This window comes from Stigmatopora argus, chromosome 8, assembly GCF_051989625.1.
Source record: "Stigmatopora argus isolate UIUO_Sarg chromosome 8, RoL_Sarg_1.0, whole genome shotgun sequence".
Taxonomy (NCBI): domain Eukaryota; kingdom Metazoa; phylum Chordata; class Actinopteri; order Syngnathiformes; family Syngnathidae; genus Stigmatopora; species Stigmatopora argus.
In genome coordinates this window covers 15,652,337-15,678,788 of record NC_135394.1, presented here as the reverse complement: position 1 = coordinate 15,678,788, position 26,452 = coordinate 15,652,337, and the positions used below count along the sequence as shown (strand labels likewise).

Genomic DNA, 26,452 nt, shown 5'->3' with positions numbered 1-26,452 from the left:
CCGCTCATTTTGGGTCAGTAGGTTTTTCAGAACATGATTAAATTTTAGTTGTGCCATTATTTTTGCCAAATTATTTATGTCAGTTTTAACAATTTTCCCGCACATCTTAATCATATATTATTCTGTGCTAGCTAAATTACAAATGTTGTCCAAAATAGATTATATTTTGCCTTTTTGAACAGGCACTTTTTCACCCGAAGAAAATTGGTCTTTTCTGGTTTCCCGCTTGCTTCACGCTGATTGGGCAACTGGAAAAGAAGATGGCGCCGCCCGCGAAGTAGCAAAAAATGTAGATACATTTTTACTTTTATAACTCTATAACTCACATAAAGACAGAAAAACAAAAGCGAGGTTCCTTCTCGTAATTAGGTTCACTAAACAAAACTCACTTTGGACGTTACGTTGGAGGTGAATAAAGGTAAGAGGTTTCCAACATCTTAAATACCGTGTCTCAAAGAACAACATTTTAGAAAATTAACATTCAAAACATTGGAGTAAAACACTAATTCAGTCATTTAAGTGTGCATACAGTGAACAAAACATACAAATGCCCAATTCATATATTTTTTAAGAAACGAGCCGCCGTCTATAAAAGATAGTATAATAACAATATCCATTCATTTATCGTCCGTACCGCTCAAAACGTTCACGGGGGTGCTGAAGGCTAACTCAGCTAACTGTAATCAGTAGGTGGGGGACACCCTGAATTGGTTATAATAATTGCTAATAGTTTTTTAATTATATAAATGAGTCACTTGCTCTTTCAAGGGTCTTAAGGTCTTAATCGTCAACTCTTGAATAGCTTCTGTTTTGTGACCACTATATGAATGATATTGATAAGTTTTTAAATCATTGATTTAATCTAATATTTTTTTTGCCCAACAGGAACGATGCCCGCCTTCCGGCAAGCCGGGGAACGGCAGCTTCCCAACCCCATCTTGTGTATGGCGTGGTCCCCTAAAAGAGATCTCATTGCTCTGGCGAGCACCACCGGTGAAGTACGTTACAGCAAATCTCAACTATTTCCATTTTTTTTGGCATCATTTCCTATTTCGGGGCTTAACAACCATAACCTAAGGCTATTTTGCTGTGGTTTTGTCGAATCCTCAAAATCAAAATGACATCCAAAATCGGATTTCTTTAGCGTATTTCTTTCATTTCATCAAAGAAATTAAACATAATTCAGTCATGTTCAGGGTTGTTCATTAACTTTTTAAAATGAACATTTAATCATGCTCAGGACGTATTTTTAGTCAATTTAATAGTAGGAAAATATTGATAAATGAAGCATGTGTTGCCTCATTTTTTTCATTTTTGCATTTTTTTTCTACGTCCAATATGGCTCTTACACATTTTGGGTTGCAGACCGCCGGAATAGCTTTACTTTTTTATTTTTATTTTATTTTTTTTTAGTTACTGCTTCACCGCCTGACCAATTTCCACCGGGTTTGGAATCTGGCGCCCAGCGAGCACATCGGGAAGGAGATCACAGCGCTCGCCTGGAGACCGGACGGCAAAAGTAGCTTTTGCCCGTTTCTTGACAGCTAAAAAAACAAACAAACAAAAAGTGACGATTTGTGAATGTTTCAATTATCTTGCTGGGTTTCAGTTCTGGCCTTCAGCCTTGGTGACACCAAACAAGTGGTCTTGTGCGGCGTGGAGAAAGCGGAAATCCTGCACGTCTTTCGCATGCAGAACCGCATCAGCTGCATGCATTGGATGGAGGTGACGGATGAGAGCAGGTGAGCTCGACAGCCTAAAAATAGGAAAATAATCCAAATTAGTCTATAATTCATTCAAATGAACATGCAGGTTTTCCCCTTCAAAGTAACACATTTGTACTCCCTATTAAAACCATGAATATGGAGGTGAAAATTGTGAATCAGGGGGGCGGCTTATACGAGAGAAATCGTCAAATTCAACGATTTTAGGCAATTTTTAGGGAGACAATTTTATACACGGAGGCAACTCATATACCAGAAAATACGTTAATTTTTTTCCTAATATTTTCACCACCCACCTCCAGCGCCCTTGGATCCTTTTCTCAGACCGAAGATGAATCCAAACACTTTCTACCCAAATTAGCCTCACTCCCCAAAAGGTAGGCAAATAAACACATTCGAGAAAACACCTAATGGCTAATATGACTTTTATTAGTTATTAATTGATTTTTTTTCAATTTTCCAGCTACAGCACGACATCCAAACTCTTCAGGTAACCGCAATTCTGACCTTGACCCGGGCGTCTTGAAAATACTCTCTCCGTCCGCTCACCATACGTTCGTCGTTAGCGAGGAGAAGTCTGACGAGATCATGAACCTCCTCGGAGAAGTCCGGTTGAACATCCTGGTCCTGGGAGGAGACGACGGAAACGTGGAGCTTTACGCTTACGGGATGTACAGGATCGCCACGTTAGCCGGGGTGAGGCTTTTTTAATGTGCGGCATGCATGGAAATTACATTTTAAATCTTGTTTTTGTTTTTATTTTGATGACCACGCGCAGGTTCCCGGAAGCTGTCGCAACCTGGGCCTGTCCAGCGACTTGAAGTCGCTGGTGGTCATCACCGAGTTGACGTCCGCGGAGGAACGCGCTGAAATTTGCTTCGTTCAGGTAAGATTTCAATTTTTAGTACTCAGGGTAGTTCTTACAATTCTTTAGAAAAAATATCTTGATGAAAAAATCACAACACAAGATTGAGGATGGAAGATTTCTTTTTTTCTACTCTTTTAAAAATAAAAAAAAATCACAAGGTAAATAGATTAAAAAGGTCCAAATGTAGAATATAAATAGGCACTATTATTGTTATTTGTACTTTGATATTTTCATTTAAAAGCAAAGTGTAAGAAATTAAATAAGACAAATGTGGATTTACTGTTTTTGCTGTTTATTGTAATTAAAAAACATAATGCAAATTAATAAAAAGAATTATGTTTATTTTTTTTAATTAAAAAGGACATGTAAATGAAAAGTAGAAGAACAAAAAAATGATGGTTTTTACCCTTTCAAAATAAAACAAATCAATACAAAAATATCTAAATGACTAAACATTTTGTCAACGGTAAAAAATAATTTGAAAAATAGTAACATAAATATTTCCTTTTAAATAAAAAAAAGGGAAATCAAGTTTAAAAATAACAGCTTTCCCACTTTTTGATTGATTAAAACATTAGATAAAAATAAATAAATAGATAAAAACACTTTTCACTCACTGCACATGGACTGCATTTTTATTTTTAATAGACAACATTAAAAAAAAAATATATAAGAAATATCCAAATGGAAAAAAAGGATGCTCTAAAATCCCATACATTTCAATCAATTCAAAATGGCCGACGTCTTGTTGGACCTAAACGATGGATCAAAGAAAGGAAAAAAAAAGTATATTCTTGAGCAAACTGACAAAAATACCTTTAGAATAACATTGATATCTGAGAAAAGGCTTAATCCGTATCAATGATGATATAACATTTCTCAGCTGGACACCAGCCTGCTGTCGGATTGCTTACCCGAATTAACCCGGATGGCGCGCAAGTTCACCCACATCTCCACGCTGCTGCAGTACCTGCACCTGTCACTCAGCTGCATGTGCGAGGCCTGGGAGGAGATCTTCATGCAGATGGACCTCCGCCTCACCAAGTTTGTGCAGGTGGACCCACCTTCTCCTTCTTCTTCTCTGTTCTGCCCGGCAACAAATGGGATTCATTTGCAGGAAAAGAACACGAGCACACAAGTGCAGGACGAGTTCTTGGAACTGCTTTTGTGGGGACAGTCCAGGTGAGGAGGATATTTGACTTCCTTCATGTTGGGGACTTTGACCTTTGACCTGATCATTGTACTTCACAGTCCTGAACTACAAGCTCTTCTTATGAACCAGCTGACTGTCAAGGTAGGTGCAAGGAAGTCTTCTCTGTTACCTCTAATGTAGTATGAAACATAGTTTTACTGGATTAGTAGATATTTGTTAGGTTTTGGATGGCATAATCTAGGACGACATTAGTCAATTTCGTAACAATTCTTGGAATATAATAATTGTAGTAATGGTAGTAATAGTAGTAGTAATAGTAGTAGTAATAGTAGTAATAGTAGTAGCAATAGTAGCAATAGTAGCAATAGTAGCAATAGTAGCAATAGTAGCAATAGTAGCAATAGTAGCAATAGTAGTAATAGTAGCAATAGTAGCAATAGTAGCAATAGTAGCAATAGTAGCAATAGTAGCAATAGTAGCAATAGTAGCAATAGTAGCAATAGTAGCAATAGTAGCAATAGTAGCAATAGTAGCAATACTAGCAATCGTAGCAATCGTAGTAATAGTAATAGTAACAGTAGCAGTAACAGTAACAGTAATAGTAATAGCAATAATAATAAATAATATTTTTGGATATATTTTTCTGAAGGTTTTTTGTTTGTTTGTTGTGAAATTATATTTTTATGTGAATGACATTTTTGTCAATTTTAACCTATTGCTTGCCTCTCATTTTAATTAATTTTTAATATCCACAAGTTGTTCTGTTCAAGTTAGGCCTGTTTTTTGGCAGTTTGAACTTCTCATTACTGTTTGTGTAAGCGTTTTGTTTTCATTTAATGCATTTGTGTTTGATTTAGTTCTTTTTTGGTTTTTAAGAGGTCAATAATTTTCATTTTCTCTCATTTATAATGTTATTTTTTTCATTTTTTTTTCAGTTCATAGTTCTTTGTCAACATTTTGCCTTATACTCCAAATTTACAGTCACTACTTATTATTTTCTAAGACCACACCTCATAATAAAACCTATCTATTATATCCTATAGCCATTTTTTTCTAGTGTTGATCCTTTTTGTGACATATATTTTTTAAATTGTCATGTTTATTTTTTTCCTCCATCTTTTGTCAGTTTCTGCTAGCTTTTAATGTCACAAATGCCTTTCTGCTACGTTTTAATCCCAGAAATAGGCAATTTTTGTCTTCATTAGAAGATCTACGTGTAGAAATAAAAGCTTAACCTCTTATTTTTATTTGATTTTTTTGCTCCTCCCTGTTTCCACACCAGGGATTAAAGAAACTTGGCCAGACCATCGAGTCGTCCTACTCCAGCATCCAGAAACTGGTGATCAGCCATCTTCAGAGGTTCGACCTCTCCATTTCTTCATCACTTTATCGCTGGCGTCCGGCTGACGTGTCATTCGTTCGTCCGGCAGTGGCTCCGAGGCGCTGCTCTACCACCTGAGCGAGGTGAAGGGCATGTCCCTGTGGAAAAAGAAGTTTGAGCCTCTCGGTCTGGATTCGGCCGCCATCGAAGGTAGCGTGCCTTTCCTATAAAAGCCGCGTCTACCGTATTTTCCTCACTAGAAGGCACAACAAAAAAATTGTGCGCCTTATAGTGCAGAAAACACGGTACTTGATCTGATAAAAAAATGTAGGCCGTTTGATATCGTATATATTTTAATGGTTTAGTGAAATTTTTACAGAAATTGTGACTAGGGGGGCTTATATGCGAGAAATTGTAAAATTCAATGTTTTAAAGTAATTTAAGGCAAGTAAATACGGTAATATTTTGGAATATTAAGATCTAATGAATTTCGTTTTTATTTTTTTAACATCTTATTTATTGAAAATTTTATTTATTTATTTTTAATTTGTAAATAGTACTCATTACTGATGTCTTGAAGCTTTCATCAATGAGTACAGAAATTTTATTTGAATTTGAATTTAGCGAGAAACATTCTTTACATTTGCGGGCCACATGTTTGAGAGCTTTAATTTATGACAATAAAGAAAATAGATGTATAAAACTGTGATAGAAAGTTTGAAATCGTTTTGCCGTTATATATTGTCACATCCTAATGCTATTTCTAGTCATGTAGCATATTCATTTTCTTTCAGATGCTATTACCTCTGTGGGTACCTTTTCCCTAAAGACCAGTGAACTTCTACAGTAAGTTTGTTTGCTCCATTTTCCAAAATTGGATTTGGAAACTACGACAAATTGCCAATATGAATTTTGCAGAGTGATCGACAAAAGCATGAAGAACTTTAAAGCCTTTTTTCGCTGGCTTTACGTGGGTATGTGGAGGTTAATTCTTTGCAATATTCATGTGTTTTTTAAAGTATTTTAAGATTTTAATTGCGTTTTCTCTCAACAGCAATGCTAAGAATGTGCGATGAACACGTTCCTCCAGAATTGAACAAGGTGAGGAAATAAAATCTCACAGAAATCTGTCAAAAAGTAGCATGTATAAAAAAAAATTAATTAAAAAAATGCCAGCTAGGCATTTACGTCAAAGTAATTAGGGGTCGAAAATTTTGAGCAAACTTCTGGGGGGAAAAGATGGACAAAAACGTGACAAAATTGAGCCAAAAATATGAAAAATACAGACAAAAACGTGAAAAAATTGAGCAAAAAATATGAAAAATAAAGACAAAAACGTGCCAAAATTGAGCAAAAAATATGAAAAATAAAGATAAAAATGCGACAAAATTGAGCAAAAAATATGAAAAATAAAGATAAAAATGCGACAAAATTGAGCAAAAAATATGAAAAATAAAGACAAAAACGTGACAAAATTGAGCAAAAAATATGAAAAATAAAGACAAAAACGCGACAAAATTGAGCAAAAAATATGAAGGATAAAGACAAAAACTAATAACCAGCAGCAACAAATACTGACGAAAATCCACCAAAACCAAAATATTACACCAAATTTAGGACATACCATATATGGCATCGACAAACAAAACAAACAAAAAACTAATACTTTTAATTTTGGTTGCCTGTCGCAATCAAATATGATTTTCTCTATCAGATGACACAGAAGGACATCGCCTTTGTCGCCGATTTCCTCTCGGAGCATTTCAGCGAGGTGAGACGATTTCCCCAAATATTTTTTTTACCCGGAAATTTGCAGTCAACATTTTTCAACTGTTGTTCTTTCCGTCAGAACGAACAGCTGTTTGATCGCAAAGGGAAGTACTTCAACGTGGAACGCGTCGGTCAGGTAATTAACAACAAAGTACCGTATTTTACGGCCTATAAGTCGCACCATTTTTCCCCAATTGGACCCAGGAGTGACCTATAGAGTTTAAAATGTAAAAATGTTAACGAGTAACTTTTCCCACTAGAGGCCATTTTGGACATACCGTATTTTCTCGCATATTAGCCGCCTCTGCGTATATGCCATACCTTAAAATGGTTGAATTTTACAATTTCTCGCGTATAAGCCGCCCCCTGATTCACTGTCTTACCTGTCGCAACTCCCTGGTGTAATGTCTCTACGAGCACTGGGCGGAGCCTTGCATTTTTTCAGTGTTTTTTTTCCCGTTAGTCAGTGCAAATGGCCGAGCTTGTTCGCTAATATGAGAGGAGTATATACTACTTCTCGTTGGTAAGTGGTGATGTGTTATCCTATTGTGAGGACATTTGTGTGCATCATTTTGGGAATATTTTGAAGGGAAGACAAAAGCAAACAACCCTCGATAGGTTGCATCTGAAAGTCAGGGTGGAGGCGGGGCCAATAGAGCCAAGAAAGGTATCAAAATTTCAAACTAAATTAGAATTAAGTTTAGTGTAAGGTTAGATTCAACTCATTTTTGAGTGTGTCTGCATTGTAATCCAAGTTCATTTAAATTAATTTATGTTATGTTACGAGCGCGTTGCCGTGCATGTCAAGTCTAATTTGTCCACATATAAGCCGTCCCCTTTTTTTTGAGCGACAAATAGGGCCTATATGCGAGAAAATACGGTAACATTTCTGACCTCTGACCACACGAGTCAATTCGATGGATCGTTTCTAGTACCTGAAGGACGAAGACGAGGATCTGGTGTCTCCGCCGAGCACCGACGGGAACCAATGGCTGCAGTTTTTAGAGAAGAGCACACACTTAAAGGGTGATTTTACGCATTTTTGATGCTTTATATTTTTTAGTGAAGCATTTGTAAGCATATTTAAATAGTATATTGTTTTTGTAGAGAGCCCTCTCCTGTTTCCTTCCTTTCCCCAAAAGTCTTTGCACTTTGTCAAGAGGATGATGGAGAATGCCATCGAGCTTTGTCTCAAGAAACCCGCGGTGAGTTTACTGACTGACTGATTCAGAATTTTTTAACCAATGGTAAACCTGCTATTTATTTATTTTTTTATCTGTGTGGACAGGAAGTTATTGGGAAATCGGTAAAACAGGCTGTTTTACTCCCCTTGTATTTGACACCAAAGCGGTACGACCTGTAAAAAACTGTGTTAGCATGCAGTGATTCCAAATAGCATTTTTGATTTCTTTTCCAATTTTTTGTCTTTTTTAAATTAATTAATTTATTTATTTTAATCTTCCAGGGCTGAAAACTCACCCCGGCTTTTTGAGCTTCCATCCTTGTAAGTAAAATGCCGATCTGACAAACGTCACAAATCATATCACAAAAATTTTCCCATTTTGTGACCCTTTTTCCTTATTTTTTTTACCAAAAAAGCTCAATATGATCATTTTTTCTCATTCTTTTCCAATAGTTTCCTTTTTTCAATAGTTCATGCTTGCCAAGAAATTAAAAACACAAACAATTACTCACATTTAGCTTTTAGCTAACACACACCTACACGTAAAAAAAGCACGCTACTTTCAAAGACGTTTATTTTTTTTGTTATTCACTTGCCCTACAAAAATGTCAATCTTAAATTTCCTCTAATAAACATTTTTTGGCGTCTATAGGTGGAACAACAAGAAGACCAAAATGCACTATGTGGTGTTCTGCATGCCACACGTTTCGCCTCACAAGCTTTACTTGCTACGCAAAGATAGCGACACAAACAGGTAAAGTAATGTTGCCAAATGCAATAAAAGAATTAAATGCTCAGTGAAGGCAAAGTAGTTCGATAATTTGCCCGGTTGAGACGGTTAATCTGTCCAATAAAGTTTTAAAAAGATTTCCATCTTTGTTTGCCGCAGACAAGTTTCCAACTACGTGGCATCCCTCGACCTTTGCCACCAGCTCAAAGGTTCAGACGGAGAAAACTCAGCGTCCCGGTGAGTCAAAAGTGGACCGCCGACCTGCCGTCGAGGTCGCCATTTCTTCACGTGATATCCTCAACCGTCTTTTTCAGGCCCAACGGCGGCGCCGCCTGCACGGACGCTCGTTTTTACAACGACGAGATGCTAACGGTGGTTCTTAAGGGAGTGGAGGAAGATAGCGCTCGCAGTATCCTGGGACAAATTCCTCTCACTTCCGCCTTTGACTGTGAGATTGAATTCAATTGGACGCCCGATATGAGGTATGTTCAACAACATTTTAAAAGATTGAACCCATAACAGACAGATATTCAAAAGATAGCGTTAGCGTTAGCTTATCGTATTTACTCCCAAATAAGCCGTAGTTGTCGGACAAAAAAATGAGTGAATCGAGTGTACGTACGGCCTATATGCGCATAAAAAGACGACATGCACAAAACTGCAAGGTGACAATGCCATAACACCATGACGTCAGGATGTCATGGCGCCATGACGTCATGATGCCTGGATTGCTTCCAGCCTCTTGCACTTAAAATGGATTGGACAATGGCAGCAAAAAATGGACCTAAGTGAGGTTACTAAAGATTTATGAAAATAACATAAATTAATGAATAACGCACACCCGTGCCACATTCATTTTAATGAATTGGCTTTAAATCAACACAACAATATATTTGCTTGTGCAGCTCGCTCCAGATACAGTTTGGTAGCTCTGGCTAATCACTAGCCAATCATAGTTGGTGAAAGCGATGACGTATCCCTACGCCTGCTACAAGGCATTGTGGTGTTGCCAACTCGAAATCTGATTGGTTAAAGCAACAGTCTTATTGACGCTTGTTTAATGCAGCAGAGGCTGCAGAACTGATTGTGAAGGCCTTGAGGCAGATTTCTGACCCTGGCAACAAATAATGGCTGAAATGTGATTGGTTAAATGCTTCAATATGAAAACACACATTTGGAAGCAGTGCAACCAGGGGGGAAAGCAATGAAAGGAAGCTAACAGACCATTTCGAATAATAAGTATTGATGGACAAAATATAATATATGATTCAGATATTTCTTAGGCCAGCAGAGAAGGCCTTGAAGGCCCCGACGGCCCGCCACTGATGTATATATATATATTTTTTTGGACTTTCAGGTTGGAGGAGCAGAGCGCCAGTATTCCGTCTCAAACTCTGGTGCTGGAAAATCAGTGGCGGGAACTGGAAGGTATGAAGGCCCAGTACGTCGCGGTCAACGGGATTCGAGAAGTCGCTTGCGTGGTAAGCGTCGCCGTCGCCTCGCCACCGTCGTCGTCGTGCACCATTCATTCACAAATGCTGTTTTTGCGCAGCTGAGCGAAAATCTAAGACACCTCCGCGCCTTCGAGATGGACGTGGAAGACGAGGACGACGACGGCGCCGAGGCGCAGAACGACACCGCCGAGCAGGACATGCTGGACGCCACCGCCACTTCTCAGGGAGACGAGAACGGCGAGGCCGGGAATGGCGAACGACGCAAAAACGAAGAGAACCTCGAGTCGGAGGAATCGTCAGAATTATAGATGGAACTTGATTCTTTATTTAATTTTGTTACCTTTTTTTGAAAAAATGTGTAAATGCAGCTGTTAATGTCTTTTAAAAAAGCCACAGTCGTTGTTTCTGAGTTTTTACAATTTTATTTAGAAGCGCTTACTTCCGTTCCTGAGATGGCGTCAAGGCAGATATTAACCACAGAAGAAGAAAAACCCGGAAGTTAGCAACGCCTCTTCCCGACAGCGAGAGACTCCTCCGTAAATTTAGCGTATGGAATTCAACCTTTCTTTGGTCGCGTTTTTCTTTTCTCTCACTCGGTACACATTTGGGAACGTTTTGTCAGATATATCAACCCGATATTTATCCGGAAAAACGTTTCCATAGACTCGGGGGGCGCTAGCCTTAGCTTAGCATATTAGCATGCGAACTGCAGATGCGTCTAGGGAAAAAGAGTACAATTGAAAATAACAGGAGAAGGAATTGAGTCGTTGATTCATTTACGTATTTAAAATCCAATTTTAACAGGTTCGAGTGTTTTAGATACGTTCTAACGATTTGTTGTAATCGGGACTTTATTACTGCGGGACGACTCGGTCACGACGGATATTAATATCGCTGCCATTTGATTTACAAAATCGAACAACAATGCTCACAAACATGACCATAAAAGTCACACAAACATTTGATAACTGACTCAGTGTTGTCCTTTTTTTATTACTTAAAAATGACGATAGACATTTACAGTTTTTTTTAAACATATCATTTATACATGAAATAATGTTGAATGGAAAAATCAAAACATTAAAAACACTTAATTTAAAAAAAGTTGTTATTACTTTAAAAATTCAAATGATTACCATTTTAAATAAAGTTTTTTTCTTGTTCCTTTAAAAAATGTACAGGAATAAAAAAAAGATTCCATATTGTTGGAAGCTGAATTTTAACTGATGGACAACATTAGCCTTTCAATTCATTTAAACTGCCTAGATTAACTGAATACCCTTCTATTGCAATCAATGAGTTAAAATACATAAAAAAATATAGTTGTGACAGTTGTTTTTGTCATCATTTATAGCTTCCTCGATTCATCTTATAATATTAGCACTGTAAATTTGCAATACTATTCTCACATTTGACCCCATCTTGTTCCCCAAGCGTCTCCTCCCTCCCCCAAAGATGAGCACCCCGGACGACCCGGAACCCCCCCAGGTCAAAGAAGAAGACGATGACGCCTGGAGCCCCCGCGACCCTGACCGCGAGGGCTCCGAGGGCTCCAACCTGCCCTTGAAAATCGTGCTGGTCAAGCTGGACGACGACGACGCCGGCCCCAGCTGCGTGGGCGGCTTCGTCCAGGGCAAGACGGCTCGCGGCAGCTCGTCGGACGACGTGGCGTCGCACTCGTCGGACGAGCCGACCAAAAAGGCCAAAAAGCAGTTCCCCTGCTCGGAGTGCGGCAAGACCTTCGGGGACCGCGGGATCCTCAACCGCCACATGAAGAGCCACACGGGCGAAAAACCCTTCTCCTGCCCGGCGTGCGACAAGACCTTCAGCCGCCACGACTGCCTCATCTCGCACATGCGCTGCCACGCCCAAGAGAAACCCTTCCACTGCTCCCTGTGCACGCAAACCTTCCGCCACCGGCAGAACCTGCGCTCCCACTTGAGGTGTGTAGAAAATTGCTATTTTTTTGTGTGTGTTGGCTGCAATGAACAGCTATTTTGCATACCTGTCAACTTATACGTTTTTCCTCTATTTTATACGTTTTTTGATCATTTCAAATTGTGTAACAAGTTTTGTACGGGACATCAATTTTTTTTAGATATTTTTTTTAAATACGTTTTTTTTGTTGTTGTTGTTTTTTGTAAAACTGATCTCATTTCACCCATTTTGGCTCTAATCTGGAACGTCTCGGTCACTGGTAGCAGACGAAAACGTCATTGTTGACTGCTAATATCGTCATGCTTTAAGCATGATATGCGCATACGCGTCAGTCACATCCACCTTTTCACTATATAAATAGTATAGCGCGTCAGCAAGCAATGTACCCACTGTCAGCGTCATGCAGCGCCATCTACAGGATCTTGAATTTAGGAGAAAATGTTAGCCTTTTAAGTGCGCCCTATGTGAGTAAATATGTGCCGCGTTGCATTTGTACGGTTTATTATCGCTTAATAAGTGGAATTGCAATCATTAATAAGGGGACCAATTGACCAAGGTTGACAGGTATGCAAGCATAATAGCAATTATTTATTATTATAATTATAATTATTATAACAACTTTTCTCTTTTCAAGTAGGAGGGTTAGATTGAAAATGTTAATATTTTTTTCCCCTAACGGACCGGCACCGGTTGGAGACCCCTGATGTAAAAAAAAAAACCTTGTTTTACCTAAACAGCCCTCAAAGGATGGTAAATTCCACAGAGGTCCCGGTTCCAAATGAAAAGATAGCTAAAAAACTTACGTTTTGATGACACATCATCTGAAAGCAATGAAAAAATACACGTTCCAATCACATGTATTTCCCTTCAGGTGCCACATCGGCGAAAAGCCCTTCTCGTGCCCCACCTGCGGCAGCACCTTCTCCACCAACGCGCACTTGAAAAGACACGTCAGCATGCACACGGGCGAGAAGCGCTTCGTCTGCGCCATCTGCCAGAAGCGCTTCACCACCAAAGGCAACGTGGTGCTCCACATGCGCATCCACACGGGCGAGAAGCCCTTTTCCTGCGCCGTTTGCGACGGCGCCTTCGCCACCAAGACGCACCTGACCCGCCACGCCCGCACGCACACGGGCGACAAGCCCTTCCCCTGCTCGGTGTGCAACCAGCGCTTCGCCCTGAAGGAGAACATGCTGTCGCACCTGCAGGAGCACGCCGCCGAGGCCCCCTTCGCCTGCGTGGCGTGCCCGGCTACCTTCGAGCACCGCAAGGAGTGGATGGCGCACAACCGCACGCACGTGGGCGAGAAAATGTTCCCCTGCCCCGTGTGCGGGAAACGCTTCTCCAGCAAGAGCAACATGACGGCGCACATGAGAGGCCACACGGGAGAGAAACCCTTCTCCTGCCCCTTCTGCAACAAGGGTTTCACCAGCAAAGGCGACATGATGAGACACAGGGTGACGCACACCGGCGAGAGACCCTTCGCGTGCGACGTGTGCCACAAAAAGTTCACGAGAAAGTTTCACGTCACCAAACACAAGTGTCCAGGCGGGAACAGTTACATCGACGATTTGAACGGGAGTGAGAGTTTCTGAGGAGGGGGTTTACTCGTAACTTATTCGTCGACGGAGGTGGTCTGACGTGTTGCGGTCGCCGGGAACGCTGGCGGGTGACGGAGAGGGAGCGGCCCACGCGGAAGATTATTCCCCACTCGTTGCCGGGCGACGGACGACGAAACGACGTTTGTTTCATAACCAGCTTGTATCCGTTTGTCACGACGGTAGGAGTTTTTAACGGTAGCCTGCTGTTATGTTTAGCTAGCGCTTTGTATTGTACTGCTTCCTATGTGTACCATGCTGTGGCATTGTCAATATTAAAAATCATGTTACTGAGCAGATATCTGAGTACATTTATTCAAGATGACACAGAATAAGTATGGCAAATACCTGCTGAAATATTTGGCTTTTTTTTTTTTACAGGGAGGCTATTTTTTTGTACTTCATACTTTGCTTCTATCACATTCATAGGTACTTCAACAATTCACATGAGTATTAAGTGTTGTGTTGTCTAAATCCAATGATGTGTCAAATTTGATACATGAATTTTGCGCAAAAAGATACTTTTTTCCCTCTGGGAAAACCTGATATATATAAAAAGAAACATCAGAATATTTACACTTAGTACTGAGGGTTTATTAAAGGCTAAAAGTTAAAAAATATATAATATGCTGTTAATCATTGTTGCTTGGGCCCATGTTATCTTTTTAAAAATGGTATTATAAAACTGAACATGTTTGTTAGGGTTTGGGAATTCAGTCTCATTGTAGTGACGTCACAAACATGCGCCTACAGCTGAAACTCATTCAATTTGTTAGCACTATCTAACACACAAAGAATTAATTAAAAATTTGAATATTTTTTGACACCGTAAATTACAAAAAAAAATGTTGTTAATTTGTATCATGATTCTGTGGGGATCGTATTTTTGCCACTCGATGCATACCGTCAATTGTGCGCATGCGCTTTTTATTTTTTCAAAGCCGGAGCATTCTTCACGCTCCGGAACAACCCAGCTAAATACTAAATATTCCTATTTTAACCATACTAACACAAAATTAGTACAATTTAAGTCATTTCCTAGGAAAAGAATATGAATAGTTTTTGCTAGTATAAAAAATAATTGACTAATATTTCAAATACGTCCATGGATGGTGAAAAAACGCTTGAGGCTACCGTACACCCAACAAAGAAGGCGACCTGCCACGCGCATGCGTAGTACCGCATTTTGGGCGGAACTGTCTACGTAGGCGTTTTTGGGTTTCCACAGCCCACACACACAGCGGCACGTTGCTATCTAAAAAAGGCATAAAAGCCAGAATTTCTATTTTTTTAGCCAACCTTAAAGCAACTACGAATCCTCCCAAAATGTGCAAAGTCAAAATTTTGCGAGCTCTGGTCAAGCAGCGACTAAACTTGGCCGTCGAAGAGATTTTCGGATTGTTCGAAAGAACCATCTCGGAGTACGAAGAGGAACTTTGTCGAACAAAAGAGGAGAACGAACGCCAACGAGAACTTCTCGAGAACGTTTTCAAACATCAAGCTGAGCTCACCGAAGCAGGTTCGTCATTTCTAATCTCTCCACAGAAGAAATGATGTGTGAAAAAAATCGATATTTGACCGAGAAATCCGCCATTGCAGTCGAGCGTCCACCATTTTGACTTGCTCGTCTACATAAAGTATTCCGGCCAAATTGTGTAAATACTCTATTTAACAAACTTGAACTGTCTTTTTTAATATAAATATAAAATGGCCCAATCACGTGAACGTATTTTTTTCCAATTGTAGTCGCGTTCAGTCCAACTTCTTGCTCGATCAATTAGAACTGTTAATTTACCCCTCAATCAAATTGGATTGGACGTTTTTCGCCGTCAATGGCACTAATAAATGAGCAATCACAGCCAGTCCTCCCAGTTTAAATTAATTGGACGTTTGTTGTTGTTAATGGCAGCCAAGTCATTTCACATTTTGACCACGACCCTAAAGTTTAATCTAACTGAATGCTCCTATTAGTATATGTAGTGTACTCGATTAATCGACAACTAATTGATTATGAAATTAATCAATTGCTTTTTTATAGTTAATTCTTTGTCTTGAGATAATGTTGACCTAAAAATAAGCCTTTCGTAGAAGGTATTGTAATTTTTTTGTTCCATTTTGTTCATTCACATTGTTAAAATAATAGAAAAATATAGTAAACTTTCCCATTTTCTTCACTTCAACCTTTACTTAATTCACATCATTTGTATATAAGAAGAAAAAAAGTCATTGGCGTATTTTCTCACATATAAGCTGCCCCACGTATAAACCGCACCCTTAAAATTGCCTTAAAGTGATTGAATTTTACAATTTCTCGCGTATAAGCCGCCCCCCTGATTCACAATTTTCAGCTCCATTTTGATAGTTTTAATAGGGAGTACAAATGTGTTACTTTGAAGGGAAAATCTTAAGAAAAATCATCGCAAATGGCATTTCTGAGATACTGTATGAATCAAAAGCACATTATTTGGTACATGGTCGATTGGTCGCCGATCTTTTGGTCGCCCGGAAGGTTATTGATAATTACCATTTAAATGGTTGCTCAAATTCCCTAAATACAAACTGCGAATGACTATTTAGTCATACTTAATGCCCTAGTAATTATTAGACTAAAGAAAAGCTCCAAATTTCCCAGACTTATTGTTTTTTGTTGGAGAACTTGTTAAGACCCTGACTGACGTTGCTTCTTAAAGGGACAACGCATGTACATACAAACTCTTACACACTAACACGTCGGCTCAGTGAAACTGCTCATGGCCATTGTTGGCTTTTATTGATGTGTAGACCGTGTTGTTTTACCTTGTTTTGTCGTCGGTGTTTTGGTCGCCGGTCTTTTGGTCGTCGGTCTTTTGGTCGTCGGTCTTTTGGTCGTCGGTCTTTTGGTCGTCGGTCTTTTGGTCGTCGGTCTTTTGGTCGTCGGTCTTTTGGTCGTCGGTCTTTTGGTCGTCGGTCTTTTGGTCGCCGGTCTTTTGGTCGCCGGTCTTTTGGTCACCGGTCTTTTGGTCGCCCGTTGTCGCGGTCGGGGCAACCAAAAGACCGGCGACCAAAAGACCGACGACCAAAAGACCGACGACCAAAAGACCGACGACCAAAAGACCGACGACCAAAAGACCGACGACCAAAAGACCGACGACCAAAAGACCGACGACCAAAAGACCGACGACCAAAAGACCGACGACCAAAAGACCGACGACCAAAAGACCGACGACCAAAAGACCGACGACCAAAAGACCGACGACCAAAAGACCAGCGACCAATCGACCGCACACGCATTATTAGGGTCAATATCATAAGGAATTAATTCATCCAGGATTGGTTGTTTTCTTACTGCAAAACAGAAAATAACCAACAAATATTAAATGTTACATCTACTGGTGAAAAGGAGTATAGCAAGTCTTGTGCACATATAAGCTGTACCCTTGATTGAGCATTTTTTTTTAGGTACAAATACGGCTTATATGCGAGAAAATAGGGTAATAAATAAATCTCTTATGAACGGCTTCTTCTTCGCAGACGTGCAGCAAGTTTTGGTGGAGACTCAAGACGACGAGCCCCCCTCCGAGGACGAGCCCGTCCACGCCGAGCTCCCCCGCATTAAAGAGGAAGAACTGGACGAATGGCTGAGCGGCGACCCCTCCCTGGAGCCCGACGCCGCCGTCCTGGCGACGGAGGTCAAGCACGAGGACGACGACCCCGACGATGACGACGGCGGCGAGCCCTCGTCGCACCCTACGGACGACGGCGCCCCCGTCGGCGAGGCGGACGGCGAAGACCACACGGACGGGGACTCCCGCTCCTCCGACGAGGCCAAGGAACCGTCGGAGTCGCGGGGCGAGAAAAAGCTCCTGGTCTGCCCCGACTGCGGCAAGACCTTCGTCAACCGCAGCGTGCTGAGAAACCACCGGGTGACGCACACGGGCGAGAAACCCTTCGCCTGCGCCATCTGCGACAAGCACTTCTCCTTGAAGCACCACGTCAACCGCCACATGAGGATCCACACGGGGGAGCACCCGTACACCTGCTCCGTCTGCGACAAAGGTTTCCGGGATAAGTTCGGTCTGCGGAGCCACATGAGCAAACACACGGGTCAGAAACCCTACTCCTGCCCCATCTGCGCCAAGGGCTTGTCGTGCAACTCCTCGTTGCGCATTCACATGCGGCTGCACACCGAAGAGAAACCCTTCACCTGCCCCGTGTGCGGCAAGGGCTTCTCCGGAAGCTCTTCCTTCAGCGTCCATCTCAGGCAGCACACGGGGGAGAAACCCTACCCATGCCCCATCTGCAGCAAGTGTTTCTCACGCCAAGAGACGCTCACCGTGCATATGAAGCGGCACGACGAGGACGCCTGAGATAAGCCCGCCGGCGGCGTCCGGTCGTTTGTTTTTGTTATTTTTTTTCTGGTGTGATTTTTTTTGGGGGGCGTCCGAGCCATTCGAAGTGGGAGGGTGGCAGCGAGTGAACGGTCGTTCCGAATTGTTTTGGTTGAGAAACTGAGGATTTCGTTTTCATCGTCAAAGCCTTGATGTTGAGGGAGCGGTCATCTGTACCAACATGGCCGCCAAAAGGCTATGTAAGTGGGCGGTGAATTTGTTATTTTTTTTGGTATACTTCTCTCAATAATGGAAATGAGTATATTGATTTACGGTGGGAGGTTGGCAGCGAAAGAAGGACATTTTCTTTGCTGCCAACCTCCCACTGCAATTGGATTGGACGTCTGTGGCAGTCAAAGGTAGTGGACGGGGCGAGTAAGTGGCAGGTGTTTTGATATGAATGAAATCACTTTAGATGAGTAAGTTAGGATTTCATTTTAATGTCAACGCCTTGATGTTGAGGGAGAGGTCACCTGTACCAACATGGCCGCCTAAAGGCTATGTCAGTGGGCGGTGAATTTTTTGTGTGTGGTATACTTCTCTCAATAATGGAAATGAGTATATTGATTTACTGCGGGAGGTTGGCAGCGAAAGAAAGAACGTTTATTCACTGTCAAACTCCCACTGCAAATGGATTGGACATCTGTGGCAGTCAATTTGCTTACCGATCCTTTCGAAGTGAGTGAATGGTCGTTCCGATTTATTTTGGTTGAGAAAGTTAGGACTTCATTTTCATTGTCAAAGCCTTCATGGTATGCCAGGGAAAGGCTGTATCATCTGTACCAACATGGCCGCCACAAGGCAATGTCGGTTGGGGGAAATGTTTTTTTTATGCTGCTGTCAAGAGCAGTGGACGAGTAACTGACAGATTTCATTTTAATGTCAACACCTTGATGTTAAGGGAATGGTCACCTGTACCAACATGGCTGCCGCACGGCCATGTTGGGAGGGGAGATTTTTTTATTTTTTTGTGCTGCTGTCACCAATGGAAATGAACTTGTCGCTAGAAAGCGTCCGATCCATTTGAAGCGGGAGAGTGGCAGCCAATGAAGGTTTAAATGTGCCACTAGTTTTTTACGAATTCACATAATACACGCACGGGATTTCGTTGTATGTATGGGGTCACTAACATAGGAAAAAAATGTTAAAAATCATGTATACACAAAGTTATTATAGAACGGGGATCTGGGATAATTACCTATAAAATTAGTTTCAAATGGAAATACAAAATGCATCTCAAAATAGTTCAATATCATTTCAAACTCATAATCTTATCAATAAAATAATGCCGTTTGGCCATTCAGAAAGACCACAGAATCCAAATATGCAAATAAATGAGTTTTCTTCAAATACTTCTCGAGAAGTGACACGGTGAAAAAAAAATATTTTCAGAACGTGAGTCACAAATATGGGTTTTGTTACCAAGTAGACATTTAGCAAAAGATAGATTTCTTTTTTTTAATTTTTAATTTCTTCAGAAAACGTATCTATTGTTGACGTATAATACCAATTGTATGACATTTTGACTTCTCTTTTTCGATGTGTAAATGTGTGCATCTCATCAATAATTAAAGAAATATCTTCATTTTGTGTGTTAATCGTGTTTTTTTAGCAAAATAGCATTGTAATATTTTTGAAAAATGAGATGATTGGTAAAAATAAAACAAAAAACAGCGCAAGTAAAACCTGTAAGTGGCAGCAACGCCAAATCACTGCATTAATTTATCACCGAAGAAGAAAAGGCGGAAGTGACCGTCTCTCACGTTTAGCTAGCTAGTGTTACTGCAAGCGTAAAAATTTTCAGAGTTCGATTGTTAAAAATGTTGGTCAAGCAGCGATTCGACGTAGATGTCGAAGAGGTATTTCATCTCTTTGAAAGAACTTTGTTGGACTACGAGGAGGAACTTTGTCCAAGTAAAAAGGAGAACGAGCAACAACGACAACTACTGGACGCTTTCCTCGCTTACACGCACCTGGTTGGTTCTCTGCAATTACAATTAAAATATCGACCAATTTCCTTACCTATTTGCTAATCCTAAAAATTAAAAAGTGAAAAAAATCTCTAAAACAAACTTGCAAAACCTCCTTAACAAGTACAACTACACTTTTTTTCCACAGTGTACTCATTCATGGGAACCAACTTTCATTCACTGCCAACCCTCCCTCTTCACTGGATTGGACGTCCATCGCCCTCCATGGCAGTGAGTTTAAATGTTTAGTTTTGGGAGATATTTTTTTTTTCAAACTGTATACATTAATGACAACCAAATTTCCAAAGTTGTATCTTTTTCAATTTGCATAAACTACCATATTTTCTGGATTATAAGGGCGCACCAGTCAAATAATCCTCAATGAACATATATTTCTTGCACTGAGGTAGAAATACAATTTTTGGGAGGGCATTTATATATTTGTGAGAAACAAAGTATACAAACATTAGATTTAAAGTAACAATAGTAAAATGGAGAACAATAGGCTAAAGTATAGCGTATTAAAAAAATGTAACAGGATTTTGGCAGCCCAAACTATGAAAAATATGCAATTTATAGTCCGGAAAATACGATAACAGTCTTCCCCTCTCGCTGTATCAGAAATATGTATTTAATATATTGGTCCAATTGTGGGTGTTAAACGTGTTCAGCCCACTGTGCCAAGCAGGCTCCGCTTGGGTGAGGGGCAACCGTGGCCATATCGGGAGCTCGGCGGCGCCCGAGGCCGGGACGCCGGCTCTCCGCCGGCTCGGCCTTTTCTATTTGTGGGGCGGCGCTATCACGTTTGACGCTGGCTATTCCCGGCGCTGCCGTCAATCTACTGATTACGGCGAGGTGGACTTGCGATAGGAGTGAAAGGAATTGACATTTTCCACTCCTAAACACACGCACTGCTGCCACGCACGGTCTTGATCGCCTATTAAGCGTAAATTATTAAATTATCACGAGTTTATGATTCTTTTTAGTGCTACGGAATATAAAAAAAAGATGTCACAATATGTCGTTTAAGGTTATTTGGTGAAAAAGAATGCAACAAAAATGAGAGACACTTAATTTTTTGATCATGTAGTGCTGCAATCTAAAACTATCCAGTGTAAATAGAAGCAGCACAGAAGAACATGGTTTTTTTGGCTCACCTGTGAATATATCTCCTTACTACTACTAGTAGTAGTTGTAGTAGTAGTAGTACTAGTAGTAGTAGTACCAGTAGTAGTAGTAGCAGTAGTAGTAGTACTAGTAGTAGCACTAGTAGTAGTACTAGTAGTAGTACTAGTAGTAGCACTAGTAGTAGCAGTAGTAGTAGCACTAGTAGTAGCACTAGTAGTAGCACTAGTAGTAGCACTAGTAGTAGCACTAGTAGTAGCACTAGTAGTAGCACTAGAAGTAGTACTAGTAGTAGCACTAGCAGTAGTACTAGTAGTAGCACTAGCAGTAGCACTAGCATTAGGACTAGCAGTAGCACTAGTAGTAGCACTAGTAGTAGCACTAGTAGTAGCACTAGTAGTAGCACTAGTAGTAGCACTAGTAGTAGCACTAGTAGTAGCACTAGTAGTAGCAGTAGTACTAGTAGTAGTACTAGTAGTAGCACTAGTAGTAGCACTAGTAGTAGCACTAGTAGTAGCACTAGTACCAGTAGTGGTACTAGTAGTGGTACTAGTAGTAGTAGTAGTAGTACCAGTAGTAGTAGTAGTAGCAGTACCAGTAGTAGTAGTACTAGCAGCACTAGTAGTAGTACTAGTAGTAGCAGCACTAGTAGTAGTATACAATTAAGCAATATTGATCCATAAAGAGAAAATAGAAATATTTCACTTTGGACTAATAATGTGGAAAATGCGGTACGTCCGAAAACCGCTCCGAAATCCACAGGAAGCGACCTGGAAAAAAGTCCGAGAATCAATACGGATGGTTGAAACGTCCGTGTTGCTCTACCGTCCGTCTCTCCTCCTTGACCTTGAGCGCCCTCAAGTCTCCAAATTTTGCCCATTTAGAGATAAAGGCCAGCGTAGCGTGGCACTAACAGATCGCCAGACGACCCCGACGTACGACATCACGGATTAGCCCGTCACTTAAATCGCGCGCTCGGTTCCATTCGGCCGACGGGCGCGATACCGTAACGCCGCTCTCTCTCCAGTCGTTCGGCGTTGAAACCCGAGTCGGGGTCGGCCAAATTTAGCAACCCCCCCTTTCTTCCCCAGCAGACAGCGCGAGCAGACCCAGCCTGGGACGGACGGCAGAGGCGCATCGGACCCCGAACCCAACCGTGGTGGTCCCGCCAGCTCCCCCGACGGACCAAGACTGGGAGGACAAACAACGGATTTTTGGACCACAAAATCACTTGAAGGTGACCGTGTAACATTTTTTTTAATAGGAGCTGTTTTCATATTATTACAGTTTTAGTTAAAAAAAAGACTAAAATGACGTCAATAGACGTCCAGTCGAATCGCTGAAATGGATTGGACATCTAGTTTAATCACAAAAAACTTCACTCAGGCGGTGTAAAATATATTAGTAGAACTGTTGTCAAAATACACTATTTTTCATAGTAAAAGTTGTACTTGAAGTCGAGTCGTATTTTTGACATTTTTTTTAGTTTTTAGTTTTGAGAAACCAAGAAAAAAAACATGAGTTGACGGGATAAGAATAAAATGGATAAAATATTTTTTTAGATAATTGATAGCCAAGAATTTTTTGGGTGAATAAAATGGACAAAATATTTTTTTAGATAATTGATAGATACGAATTTTCTGGCTGCATGTCATCGGATTACGTGTTAGCCTAGCATGTTTTCTCACTTTTTCGTCTGTCGATCGAATGCTAGTTGCCGTCCTGCCACTCAAAATGGATTGGACGTCTGTTGCCGTGCATGGTAGCAAATGAGTTCATATTTATTGCCATTGACGGTGCGTTCAGGGCCCATCGTATACGTCGCAGTCGCCACGGTATGTTCAAGGAACCGCCCCCCGGTGGAGCGAGGCGGGCGTCGCGGCGCCTGCGACACGGCTAGGGCTCGATTTAAAAATAAGAGCAGCTGCTCCGGGGGCGCCGGAGCACGAAGCAATACGGATTGGGACGCGTTTAAATGCTTGTCAAAATGCTTCAGAAAGGGTAGAGTTTTTTTTCTTTTTTTTCCCGCTTTAATCACATTAATTCGTGAATTAGCATTGACATTTTGATACAAAACGTATCAACAGAAATAGCACATGTGGTGATTTTTCTTAAGATTTTCCCTTCAAAGTAAGACATTTGTACTCCCTATTACACGTGTCCAAGTGGCGGCCCGGGGGCCAAATCTGGCCTGCTGCATGATTTTATGTGGCCCGGGAAAGAGAATCATGAGTGCCGACTTTCTGTTTTCGGATCAAATTAAAATGAAGAGTATAGATGTATATTACATTTTTTGATTTTCCTCCTTTTTAAATCAATAATTGTCATTTTTTAATCCATTTTTTCTGTGTTTTTACTTCAGAAATCATTTAGTAAAATCTAAAAATATAGATAAAAAAGCTAAAATTGTTTTAGATCTATAAAAAACTGAATATTCAGGGCTTTTAATCCATTTATAAAAAAAAAAATCTAAATATTATATCTATTATATCATGAATAGAGAGGCGGAAATTGTGAATCAGGGGACGGCTTATACGCGAGAAATTGTCAAATTCAACCATTTTAAGGCAATTTTAAGGCAATTTTAAGGGTACGGCTTATACGCGGAGGGAGCTAATATGCGAGAAAATACGGTATGTATATTTTTATCTCAAATATCTATCTCTACATATATCAAAATGGCGGCCAATGAGCTGAAACGAAGCATTCGGGCCACCCTAACGTGCGTCCGCTTTGACAGGATGCAGGACGGGAGTTGGAACCAGCCACTCCCCGCCATCTCGCTGCTGCTCAAGGGCACGGCGGGAGGCTCCGCCCCCTCGGAGGGGGCCGCCGCCAACGACGACGACAATGGGGACTTCGCCGACCTGACCGCCTTCCTGAGCGCCGACGAGATCCACCGCAGCCTGGACTTAGCCCGGGAGGCCTTCGGGGACGGGGACCCGGCCGAGGACCCGCGTCCCCAAACCCGGGCGGTCCCGCCGGAGAAGGCGGCGCCGGTCTACAAGCAGGACAAACCCCGACTGGTCCACGAGGGCTCGGCGCTCCACGACCGCGCGGCGTCGGCCTCGGAGTTCTGCAGCCGCGCCGCCACCTTCATCGAGGAGCTGTCGTCCATCTTTAAAGGCCCCCCGCAGCCGGAGCGCCCCCCGGAGGACGAGTCCTCTTCCCCGGACAGCGGATATTTGTCGCCCGGGAGCCGACAGGCGGCCGCGGCGTCGGCTTCGGGACCCCTTTCGCCGCCGTGCTTCGTCCAGAAGCTGAAAAGTCAAGAGGTGGCCGAGGGCAGCCCCATTCGCCTGGAATGCCGAGTCAGCGGAAACCCGCCGCCGCTCGTCAGGTACGCACACACACACACGCACGCATAAAAATAGCGTCGCTTCAAAATAATATTACAGTGGTACCTCGACATTCGTCTTAATCCGTTCCGGGACTGAGATCGTATGTCGAGCTTTTCGTAACTCGAGCGAACGTTTCCCATTGAAATGAACTGAAAACAAATGAATTTGTTCCAACCTTCTGAAAAAACACCCAAAACAGGATATTGGATTGGAAAAAATGTTTTATTTCTTCTAATTCGCCATCTATTAACAAAGTAACACATAAATAGTGGTTTTTAAATACATACTCGGAGGCGGGGGGGGGGGGGGGTGTTTCGGGGGGACTTCATCCACGGCAACACACTTGTAACCGAACAAACAAATTTAAATTAACTTGGATTAATATATACAGACACACTCAAACATACGTTTAATGTAACTTTACAAAAAACTGAATTCTAATTTTGTTTTATTTATTTTTTACCCTCGTTCTGGGCGGGTTAGCTGTTTGCCACGCCTCCACCCTCACGTTCGCTATCGATGGGCTGTTTGCTGTTGTATTCCCTTCAAAATATTCCCAAAATGATGCACACAAATGTCCTCACCATAGGATAACGCACGACTACTTGCCAACGAGAAGTAGTCTTGAATGAGCGATCGCGGGAGCTAACAGGCTAAGGAAGTAATAACAGCCTACCCACGTATTGATTGTGGGTAATGAAGTTTTATTCTGAGAAAGGGTGCCATTGGCTATCGGTGTTGTGTGCACGAGTATACTTCATTACCCAGAAAGCCCTCTTTTTGGTGCTGGTCCATGTGTAGGCGAAAGAAACTGTTCAGTGCTCGTAGATATCTCTTATACACGAAAGCAATGCGGCAAAAAAGACAGTGCGGTACAATGATAAACAGCCTCTCATGCCATGGCCACCTGGCTTGGTCGCATCTCGAAATTTTGATCGTATCTAGGGCGAATTATCCGATCAAAATTTTCATCGTACCTTGAGGTACCACTGTATTGCCTTGTATCGGCCCAATGTTTACTGGACGCCAGTGGAAGTGAATTGGACATCTATCGTGGTCAATACCAGGCAGTCAATTAATTTAGTGTCAATTACCGTATTTTTTCGCATATTAGCCGCATTCGCGTATAAGCCGCACCCTTAAAGTTGCCTTAAAACTGTTGAATTTGACAATTTCCCTCGTATAAGCCGTCCCCAATTCACAATTTTCACCTTCTGTGTGTTGGTTGCATTCTGCTGATATTTAGCAATGAGTTTATTTTTTTATTTCCGTATTTACAGTATGAATGAGCTACAAAGTGAGGCAGAGCACCCCCGCGGATTGGCTGGACAGCGCTAATTTAAGTCTGGATGTTATTTCGTTTTAGAGAGACGCGCCGAGTTATTCGCGGCACGCTAAAAATACACCGTCCTCTCCTTTACAGATATGTCAACGACAACAGGCAAACTTGTGCAATGGGATAGGCTCCAGCACCCCTTTGTGAGGATAAGCGGTTGGGAAAATGAATTAATGCGTAATTGAATGAACAAATTTTGTCAAAATTAACTATCAGGGTATTAAAACTGTATGAACAGTTAGTTTCATCAATATCAATTAAGGAATGATAATCAATAACATATAAGTTCAATTTTTTATACATTTATTGATTATTATAGACGTCCAATTCATTTAAACAGGGAAGGGCCGCGAAACCAAATTCAAAACAAATGTTAGCAGAAATTGCTATTTGGACCGCTGTTCTATGAATGACCGCCAGAGGGCAGCAAACTCCAATAACAATACTATTGCGTCTGCAGCCACTATGATCATGTTGGCAGAAAACAACAACTAATTAATGCAAATTAAAATTTAGCATTAAGAAAAAAAACGCATTTGTATGACCGATTTTATTTTATTTTTTTAAACGAGTC

General features: G+C 41.3%; 3 protein-coding genes across 5 annotated transcripts in view; all 3 read left to right on the top strand.

Moving 5' to 3' along the window:
* Positions 1-223: 223 nt before the first annotated feature.
* Positions 224-10,608, top strand: anapc4 (anaphase promoting complex subunit 4). Its single transcript, XM_077607257.1, has 27 exons — positions 224-418; positions 886-998; positions 1,414-1,519; positions 1,610-1,742; positions 2,027-2,101; positions 2,188-2,214; positions 2,291-2,420; positions 2,503-2,610; positions 3,476-3,646; positions 3,710-3,774; positions 3,844-3,886; positions 5,028-5,104; positions 5,176-5,276; positions 5,861-5,912; positions 5,985-6,040; positions 6,121-6,167; positions 6,781-6,837; positions 6,916-6,972; positions 7,769-7,862; positions 7,944-8,041; positions 8,125-8,186; positions 8,302-8,340; positions 8,672-8,773; positions 8,909-8,986; positions 9,064-9,231; positions 10,107-10,230; positions 10,302-10,608. The coding sequence occupies exons 2-27, from the start codon at positions 891-893 to the stop codon at positions 10,509-10,511; spliced, it is 2,388 nt and encodes a 795-aa protein (XP_077463383.1). The 5' UTR covers positions 224-418; positions 886-890; the 3' UTR covers positions 10,512-10,608.
* On the top strand, positions 10,608-18,334 carry LOC144079066 (uncharacterized). Its single transcript, XM_077607602.1, has 5 exons — positions 10,608-10,750; positions 11,638-12,146; positions 13,013-13,731; positions 14,869-15,258; positions 17,250-18,334. The coding sequence occupies exons 2-5, from the start codon at positions 11,659-11,661 to the stop codon at positions 18,083-18,085; spliced, it is 2,433 nt and encodes an 810-aa protein (XP_077463728.1). The 5' UTR covers positions 10,608-10,750; positions 11,638-11,658; the 3' UTR covers positions 18,086-18,334.
* A 1,602-nt stretch (positions 18,335-19,936) lies between these two features.
* Positions 19,937-26,452, top strand: part of palld (palladin, cytoskeletal associated protein) — a 42,365-nt gene continuing 35,849 nt past the window's right edge. For 2 of the 3 annotated variants that reach the window (XM_077607214.1, XM_077607212.1), the window contains exons 1-4: positions 19,937-20,082; positions 20,225-20,307; positions 22,293-22,438; positions 23,942-24,541. In XM_077607214.1, coding sequence (XP_077463340.1) covers positions 23,943-24,541 — 599 coding nt within the window. In that variant the 5' untranslated portion in view covers positions 19,937-20,082; positions 20,225-20,307; positions 22,293-22,438; position 23,942. The remainder of the gene's footprint in view (positions 20,083-20,224; positions 20,308-22,292; positions 22,439-23,941; positions 24,542-26,452) is intronic. The other variant, XM_077607213.1, reaches the window with a different exon arrangement.